This window comes from Molothrus aeneus, chromosome 1 (genome assembly GCF_037042795.1).
Source record: "Molothrus aeneus isolate 106 chromosome 1, BPBGC_Maene_1.0, whole genome shotgun sequence".
Classification (NCBI taxonomy): Eukaryota; Metazoa; Chordata; class Aves; order Passeriformes; family Icteridae; genus Molothrus; species Molothrus aeneus.
Window position 1 is genome coordinate 99,541,602 of NC_089646.1, and position 9,793 is coordinate 99,551,394.

General features: G+C 39.2%; 1 protein-coding gene across 2 annotated transcripts; it reads right to left on the reverse strand.

Moving 5' to 3' along the window:
* Positions 1–5,666: 5,666 nt before the first annotated feature.
* Positions 5,667–8,614, reverse strand: MC5R (melanocortin 5 receptor). 2 transcript variants are annotated; one of them, XM_066561276.1, is made up of 2 exons: positions 8,378–8,614; positions 5,667–7,542 (listed from the first exon to the last, which is right to left on the reverse strand). In XM_066561276.1, exon 2 carries the CDS (start codon positions 7,454–7,456, stop codon positions 6,479–6,481), a length of 978 nt encoding a protein of 325 aa, XP_066417373.1. In that variant the 5' UTR covers positions 7,457–7,542; positions 8,378–8,614; the 3' UTR covers positions 5,667–6,478. The 2 variants fall into 2 exon arrangements, with proteins under 2 accessions (XP_066417373.1, XP_066417381.1); XM_066561284.1 differs by lacking the exon at positions 8,378–8,614 and having other exon boundaries at positions 5,667–7,226; positions 7,313–7,397.
* Positions 8,615–9,793: the final 1,179 nt, after the last annotated feature.

A 9,793-nucleotide genomic window follows, 5' to 3' on the forward strand; every position in this document is an offset into this window, starting at 1 on the left:
TAAGTGAAAACAATTCACATGAAACCAATCAAACAACCACCTGTTGGATAAACAATCTCCAACCACATTCCAAAGCAGCAAAACACAGGAGAAGCAATCAGATAATTATTGTTTTCATTCTTCTCTAAGGCTTCTCAGCTTCCCAGGAGAAGAATCCTGGGCAAAGAGGATTTTTCAGAAAATATGATGGTGGCAGAAGAGGAATTTTCCTACTATTCTTTGAATGGAAGAATATCCTGGACAGATTCCCCTGACTTTAAAAAACACAAGGAACCTCTGAAGCAGAAATAATAGTAAGGTCTATGTAAGGCTATCCCAGCACTATGAACTATGGGGATGTAGAATTTAAGGGACTTGCATTCTGACTCAAAAACCATGCAAAGCTTTTCAGAAAGAAGTTCAGAGCAAAGAAAAGGTATTGTACAAGGATGATAGTTACTACTATGGTCATATTTTCAGGGTAGGTGAAGTAGGCACAACATTTCCTTGAAAAATAACAATAAAAAAGCTAATTCATGGGCAACTTTACTTATTGCCTGCCAAAACCAATTGTGTCCTGTTAAAAAACTGGCAAACTAAAGAGAAAAATTAATCCCATTCTGTTGTGGGTTTTTGTTTTGTCACTGTTAATTAAGGCGTTTATGCAACAGAGCATCAAAAAAGTTCATGTGATGCCTTTGCCAATCATCTGGAGCCAGCATACAAAGCTGATCATTCAATTTCTCATAGTGCTTTAATCAGGTGTAAAACCAGGCTAATTAAAAGGAAGGGAGTGATAAATCACCATCTGGAGGTAGCTGTGCAAATTACATGCTTACCACCCTTCTCAAGGAAATGATGAGCTTCCAGGAGAAGTGTGTGTCTGAACTTGAGATCCCTGATCCTCAGCCAGGCAGAGAATGGCTGCGACACAAGGCCCTTCCAGTTTCTGTGGCCAGGCTTCCATCCCATCAGAGGTAGGGGAAATGAAGGCTGTATCCAGCAGATGAGTTCTGCTACAGAGACAGGACACGGCCAAGGCATGTACTTGGTCAAGAAACATCCCTAAGCAATGCGGTTTTGACGTAAGTTTTGCATGTCCTTGCCATCAAAAATGAAAGCTAATTTAGAGAACAGAGAGCATTTGTTCCCATGAGCATTTTAGAGATCTTGAAATGTTCTAAATTATAGAGCGTGTTGTACTAAATGAAAGTATATTGTTACATACTGCATAGACAATAAAAGAGGCAGCAGCATCTGGCACTGTGGAAATGTAGTTTCCATCTAGATCTGGATTATCATTTGCTTATCTGGTCCCCTCTGAGCCAAAAACAATATAATAGGTCTAGGAAAACAACATAATAACAAGGTATGAAGATACCAGTAGAGATTAAATGGGCCAGGGTTCTAAGCTGGCAGAGATAAAATTTATAGAAGAGTATAGGGGAGTAGGATAATGAATGTCACAAGGGAAATGAATGGGCAGTAATTACTTCTTTTCTTTGCAACATGACTGCAGGGCATTGAAGAAAACTTAAAAGTAGATGTTTTATAAGAGGAAAAAAATCATTTTTCCGCTCAACATATCTGACTTGTGAAACAAGATGTTGCAGATTAAAATAAAGAGATCCAAGAGTGATTAGGTAAATTTGTGTAAGACCCATTCATTTAGAGCTATTCGTCACAAATCTGTAAATATAACCTCCTGTCCAAGAAGTCCCTAAACCACAGCTTCCTGGGAGCTCTGCTGGCATTCCAGAGGATTGCTAGACACAAGTCCAGACTTTACATAATGTCCCTAAAGAGCTGCCCTTTGTTTTGATGAAAACCCTTCACTCCTTGCTCAGCACAGCTAGTCATGCATTCCTAGGTCTTTTTTAGGCAAGCTGCTCAAAAAGAAACTGTTGTGGGAATGAATAATGCTTAAACCATAAGAATTTTACAAATTTACTAGATCTTTAGTTTAACTGGTGTGAGGGGAACTCTCTTCTGTCACACTAATCTACTATAATTTTCAAAACCTCAGGATGCAAAAAGTACTTGAGGTTTTTTTCTTCTACTTCAGATTTTGACTGTTGCTGATTTGTTCAAAGGGGGAGAAAATACATGAAAAACACACTGCACATTGGAAAACAAATAACAAAAAGCAGAAAGGTTGGAGGAAAAGGAACTATACATTCTCACATACATTTCATCTGTTGATGTCATCTGTGCTTGTATTTTATAATTGGGAGTAAAAAACTGGTGTAGACATGTATGTAGGTGTACACATACACTTCAGACTCTTCTGTCCTGTATGAAGAACAGGAGGATCCAAGGTACCCACAGCTCAGGTTGTAACACAGGCTAAGATTAGAAAAGGAGGGAGAACATCTCACCTGGAGATAAACTAGCAGAGAGTCTTATGCAGGCAGCTCCACCACAGGCTGCATGACTTTCTGTCCCCCACGTGAGGATCCCCATTTCCACATCCATGTTCCCCAATGTTCTTCACCTGCCTAACAGGAAGGGCACTGTACTTGAAAACCAACACAGCTGAAGACTGGGACCGTCCTCTGCAATTCCTGAATGCAGCAGTGGTCACCATGAATTGGTCTTCTGTGTGAGAAGCTGATGAGCAACAGAGGAAGCAGTTACTGAAAAGTAGGCAGGGGAATCCACAACAAGACTTTGGAGTAAAACAGAGTCCTTGAATATTTCAGAGAGCAGACTGTGTGGGGGAGTTGAGTTGTTTTCCCAAAGATTTTAAACCTTTTCTGCCTTCCTAAAGTTTGCATGTGCAGGAAATTCCTGTACTTTCTGCACTTATTTTGCACTTATTTGATCCACAAAAAATGCAACTCCAGTCTCCAGAGAGACATTCTGAGAAGGTTTTCTGAGGGGATAAGCCTAAGAGGTGGGAATGAATGTGCAACCCATTCTCAAAAGGGTTCCACGCTATGTTAGTGGACTGTTGGACACTGGTTGCACAAAGGGTGCAAACGTGTAGATTCTAGATTTGAAAACAATCCCTCCCAGCCCAGACTCAGTGACACTGGTACTCAGGAATTAGAGCTTTTTGTGACAGATTTGTGCCCATTTGGGGAGCAGGATCCTGAAGCCCAGGACCAAATTCTTCCCCAAATAAGCAATTTTGTTGCTCCATCCAATTATAACCATTTTGTGTTACAGGAGACACTAAGGCTCTTTGGGAAACTAGTACTTCCTAGAACCTTATCGTGGCCTTGGCATGGAGATAGGATTCAGATTTTTTCTTTTAATATTCCCCCTGATACTAATCTGCTTTAAATGCAGATGACTTTACAGAAGTTGATCCCACCTGCGACAGGAGGGAGATCAGAATACTTACTTATTAAGAACTTTTAAATCGTGACACATGAGTTAGAAGCAGTGAAGTGTTCTGTCATCAAAGCAACAGGGGGCAATAAAAATTAGATTTGGCGCTTTGGGTCAGAAATAGTGTGATTTGAGCTTTCTTTTTGCAGTGACTAAAACTAAACCATAAATGTCTGGCTGGATAAGCAAGAGAAGTGTCATTAACTGCAGGGACATGGTGCAATGACAGTCTAGCAATTAATTTTCCATGGCTGTCCTGTGACAGCAAATTTCCTGCTTACACAATGCTGGCTCGTCCCAGTCTATCACAACACTTTGTGTTTTCCAGGCTCTGACAGAAGTGACAGTATGCTAAATGTTCCTTTTATTCTGCAGCTGAACTGGAGAAAGAAACATGTTAAAGCTTGTCATGGTCTCCCAGATAGATGTATTTTATGTTCATTACTAGAGTGTAAACAACCTGTTTTGCAGGAAATGCTCTAGCCTGCTTTAAAAATACTTTCATTTCACTTTTAAGTTGTTTCAGCTCCCCACCTTTAAAGCCTATAAAGATGTGGTGTTGACACCCCGGGAAACATATGTATGAATGTAAATACACTGTATGAGTCTGTAACTCTCATTCAGAGTGTTTCTTAAGAAGGCACCTGTTTAAATAAGACGTGAAAGTCTGTAATGCAATATTCCCTCTGTGAATAATGTAGCAGAAACGTTACAATGAATAACCAAAAATGTGGGAGTTTCCAGCAATCCAGTTTAATAGTTTCTTCGTATGTCTGTATTTAAACATCAAACAGACTTCAAACAAAACAAAAAAGAGTAATATACAATTCAAGAAAATACCTAACGCTATTACAGTTTTGGTTTCCCCTTAGTTGATTTACAGTTATGTACAAAACTGTCTTATTTGCAATATCCAGTAATGTTTTCATGATTTATTTACATCAGCTGGTGCCTTTCACTATGCAGTGGAATGGTCTCCTTTTGTCATTTATATTCATAGTTACAAGAGCCAACATTTAGAGGCTATTTATGGATAGGATTAAGAGATGGGCTGAAACAAGGCAAGATTCTCACTACTGACCTCCAGCATTCTCTGAAATCCCATTTTCAGATATAGCTGAAGGAAGACTCTATCCCCTAGTGCACTGATAATCAGTATACCAGTCAGCATAATAAGGGATTTCCACTGAGAATAACATTCCCACTCATGTCAGAGGGAGATATATGTGAGCTGGAGGAATAGTAAATTTTAAGCAGACAAAATGTATAACTCTGGTGCTAAAGGTGCACCTTACTTCTCCTGTCAGAAACCTCCTAAGCAAATGAAGACATAAAGTAGGCTCCAAGTGTGTAGAGGGGAATACTTTCCAATTTTTCTTATACAAGAGATAAAATTAGAAGGGGAAAAATATAATTTTATCATAATATGCAAACTGTGTCATAGAATCACTGAATAATTTGGGTTGGAAGGCACCTGTGGAGGTAATCTGCTCCTAGTGGTTCAAAGCAGGGCCAACTTCAAAGTTAGTCAGCTTTCAATTTAGTGCAGATTTTTCAGGGCCATGTCAAGTTCTAAATATCTCTAAGATGGATTTTGCACAACCATTGAGCACCTGTTCACCCATTTGACCTCCCTTATGGCAAATGAATTTCCTAAAACCCAATCAGGAATTTCACCTTGAAAATATAATCTAACACTCATGGAATAAATCATAAACTGTCTACTGATAAACAAGAGTCTTACAGCATGTATAAACCAAGTATAACAAGCATTATTCTTCCAGGTTTCAGAAGGAAGAGTTCATTTTTTCAAGATATATTCAGTATCTACTCAGTAGTTTAACACCACTTGGAATCTTTCCATAACTTAAATCACAGCACAAGATATGCACCATTCACGATCATCAAGAAATACCAAAATTTCTCCCTCTTTTATAAGCCCAGTATTTTGCACCTTACACAGGTATTGCAGAACAGCAGATTTATGAAAGCATGACTATATGCAAACTACTCACACAAAAGGCATAAGGGTTTCAGCTTAGGATCCTCTCAACTAAGAGGAAAACTGTTTGTTTGGGGAACAAAAGTCAGGACTCTGTTATAGCTACATGTACCTGATGTTTCTAAATCCTTTTTTTTGCCATTGCCTGCCATGCCTTTTGATTATCAAACTTGTTTTGTCTCTCCCAACTTGAAAGATGCAATCTACAGTAACAACAGCTCTTCACATCCAAAAGGGTTTTCTAATGTGTATAGAAAGGCAACCACTCACTCAATCTTTCCATCTCCACAAAATATTACACGAATATCTACAGGCTGTGTGTTCCCTTTGCTTCCCTCCCCTTGGCAAATTAAAAAAAAAAAAAAAAACAAACAAAACAACAAAAACCAGACAAGCTAGAATCAGCTCAGTCTTCATATTCAGCCTTAAAATCCACCTGTGGTACATCTTGCTTCACAGTGATTTGAACAAATATAGTCATATATGACAAAGTGCTGTATCCAACCTGGAAAATCTCGTGGAAACATTGGCATCTTACACAATATGGATTTTATGACAGTAACAGTCATTACTGGAATACAAGACTGCTGACATGTGCATGTATATTGATCATAACTGCTGACCAAGGTATGTGGAGCTTCATAATTGGAACTACTTCTCTGATTTTATATCTTCAGAAGGAAATAGCAAAAAACTTCCACGTTAGTTGTGGGCATCAAAATAAGTCATGCTTGTTTTTATCTAGAGAGATAAATTTTTATTTTTTTTTATATCTAGAAAGACAAATAACACCAAAAGAAACACACATTGAGAGGCTGGTGGGTTCATTCACATGGGAGAACTCATTCATTGCATTTAGCAGAAGTAAAAATAAGGTTTTCCCTCTATAATCCTCTTATAAATTCCAATCTTCAATAGAGTAAATGAGATTCAAAATATCCTTTATCCCGATAATACAGATGCACTGAGTAGCTCCAACCACCAGCATGAGAGAGGTGTGTGGAGGGAAAGAAATGTAAAATCACATGTTTAAAAAGGGTTTCTGATTGCTGTGGGAATCATGACAGCTGAATGGAGAAAATGTTCCATAGGCATTTTACCAGAATTACAGGATGCAGGAAGAAGTTGCCTTTCCAGTCTCTTCCCTGGTTTGGTTTTATCTTAATATTTGTTTGATAACCCACAGAGCATTCTCAGGCTATAGCAACAAATTATCTCTTTGAAGGTCTTCCTCATTTCCTGGCTACGAAAGGCGTAGATCAAGGGGTCGATCACTGAGTTGCACATAATGAGGATGAGGTACATATTGAAGTGAGACATGAAGCAAACACAGTAGAGGTTTTGAGGGCAGGAGATCATCAGGATGAGATGAAGGAAGAATGGAGCCCAGCAAACAATGAAGATGCCAAGAAGCATAGTCAGAGTGATGGCTCCTTTCATGCTGGTTCTTTGACGGACAGAGTTGTACCCAGGCAAAGCTGCGATTTTCTTCACATGAGTACGAGCCAGGAGGAACATATGGATGTACAGTGAGACCATGAGGAACAACATGGTAAAAAACATAGTGATGAGACAAATGACCACGTAAGTTGATTCATAGTAAAGAATGAAGATAATGCCACAGCCCGTGCAAAAGGTCCAGATGCATGCAATAATGAGCCCCGACCTTTTCACTGTCATGATGTTGTGATAACGCAGGGCATAGAAGATAGTGATATATCTGTCTACTGCTATAGCCAGCAAACTGCACATGGAAGCCACCACAGATATGCAGATCATGGAATCAAAGACATTGTCTATATGACGGACAAAGGCATCTTCCATGATGATGTGTCTATTGTTTATTAAGTATATGGTTATGGTCTCCCAAGCATTAGACACACTAACCAGCATGTCAGCCACTGCTAAACTGCAAACAAAAAAATACATGGGTGAGTGCAAGTTCTTGTTCTTAACTATTGCACATATAACTAGTATGTTTTCAAGGAGGCTTACAATGCCCAGAGTTAGGAACACCTCAGCTGAGATGACCACTTGCTCACATGGCGATGACTTGCTCTTCGCAGTAGGCACAGTAAAGTTGCTACCGAAGGTACTCAGGTTTAGTTCAGAAACATTGAATTGAGAGGATGTGTTCATCTCTGGGAGCTAACACATTCTGTTCCTTCTGAAGGGCTTGCCAAGGAGTGTGGTAAATGCATTTTCCAAAAGGCAGAAGATCCTGCCTAAAAAAAACATAGCATAACGATTACAGGCAGAAGTTGACAACATAAATACCAGCCATTTCTCTTTAATTTGGCTTGTATATGTCTCACCTCTTCCACATGACATTCCTTCACTGATTCTAAATTAAACTTTGATTGGCTCAGAGATTTTCTACCTATCCTTACTGGGAAATTAAAATCACAAACTGATTAAAAGATTCCTGCACTGTTCATTCATAGTTTTGTTTATTCTATCTGGTTCCCTGGAGTACTGCCCCAGAATGTCCTAGAAATTCTGCTGAAAAGCAGACAAAAAACAGTTTTCCCAGTCCCAACTCTCAGACCCCAGAAATGCAGGAGGATGTGACATTACGTCCAGCAGAAACCACTCACTTGAATACAATATAGAGAAGCTTCTATTATTGACACAATAAAGGGTTTAACATTTTCAGTAAAAGGTTTAAATGCTTTCCTGACCTTTGTACATTTAATTTGGCATGAGCTATGTTATAAACAGCTTATCTGTGCAGTGTTAACATGCTCATTTAAAAGCATGGTATTAAACACCTAACCAAGGCAAATCCATACATTTCAGGACACGCTAAGGTTACAGAATTGGTGTGAGTAGATTTCTATTGTAAAAGTTTTCTCTTCCAAATCCAGAATATTTTATTCAATGGTTTTCTGGTAATGACAATATTTAGGGAAAGCTGTAAGTCATCACCTTTTCAATAAAGGGAACATTTAAAGCTGATTGTCAGTGACTTGTTGCAAATACAAATTCAAAGCATATCATGCTAAACAATTTTCAGTTTCAAAAAACCACTTTATATTTGCAATCAGGAATTTACTGTACCTATTTACCAGAGCTGCTCCTTCGGCTGCTTTTCCTTGTCTGCAACGTTTCCTCCAGAGAGCCGAAGTTTCAGCCCCCCTGACATCTGGGACTGCGGACTCCTTGGTGGCAAAAGATGAAAAAAAAGAGAGGGAAAGAAATTAGTAAATCCATAGAGTCAAAGCTGACCACGTTTAAATTACTTACTGTGCAACTGCCTTTTTATAGACTCCAAGCAATAATGACTTCAGTACTCAAACTGTGGCTCCTCCTCCCCTTCTTTGCCCCCCTGGACTTCTCTTGCCACAAATCTCATAGCAAAGGCTTGGGTTTTTACCACCATCTAGTGGCCTTCCCCTCTCTTTCTAACTGAACAGGGATTCTGATCTGAAATTCATTATGAGCTTTCTATAATATTAAAGGGGGAAAATGGACCAGACATGCTCCTTTCCTTTGTTTTCTTTGTTGTTCCTAGTACACTGACAATAAGTTCATCCTACAATAGTACTTCAAAAGAGGAGAAAAGACTATTATTGAAGTGGGAGGCTTATTACTGCTATAAGCGTTTTTTCTCACATTCAGCTTTGCTGGGATTTTTCAGAAATAAGAACCCCACTGTTATAAAACTTACAGAACATACAGTCAAACCCACCATGCCACTAATATAAAATATATTTAAATAATTTGTATTAAAACAGTTGAACAAATAAACAGCTGTGTTCTGTGGCCCTTGCTAGAATAGAGATTTCAGTGCAGAAATGGAAGGAGCAGCGTATCATGCCAGGAGCCTGGACTCCCCAAGATGGATGTGAATTCCCCCAGGGGCCCAAGAGTTGCTAAACTCAGTGCTCAGTATTCCAGCGGCTGAAGTTCCTCTGTGAGTGTAGCAGTCAGGCAGCCAATGCTCCTTCTGGGCCTTGCCCAAAAGGTTCAAGTCCTTCACAAATGGTCTCTGCTTCCAGGTGCAGGCTGGGGGATGCAAAGCACATACCTTCCTGACACTGCCAAATGCCCTTCTCCTTAGCTGATAACCACACAGTCAGACCATGCAGGATCTGAAGTTAACTTGACACAGGAAGTCTCTGCTTCTCCAAATCACCACTTTTCCAAAAATCAGTGGGTTGAGGTTTTTTCATGGTGTATAACAGATCCAATTGCTTCTTTTTAACCTACAGCATTTTTCTTAAAGCATCACTACCAATAAATCCTAATTTTCCTGTGCCACTTTGGTGTTTTCATTGTTCAGCTAAGGTTTATCACTGAAAAGCAGATAAATCCCTATTTCTAATTAATGTACTCCACAGTAGGTTTCTCTATTGTCACTGCTTGCTTCACTCTAACCCTTCACTCTAGGGATGCAGAAACACCAGGGCCATTATATGAAATATTTTTATGTACAAATAGTCCCTGCACAAAGGGTGACAATGAAAAGCATTT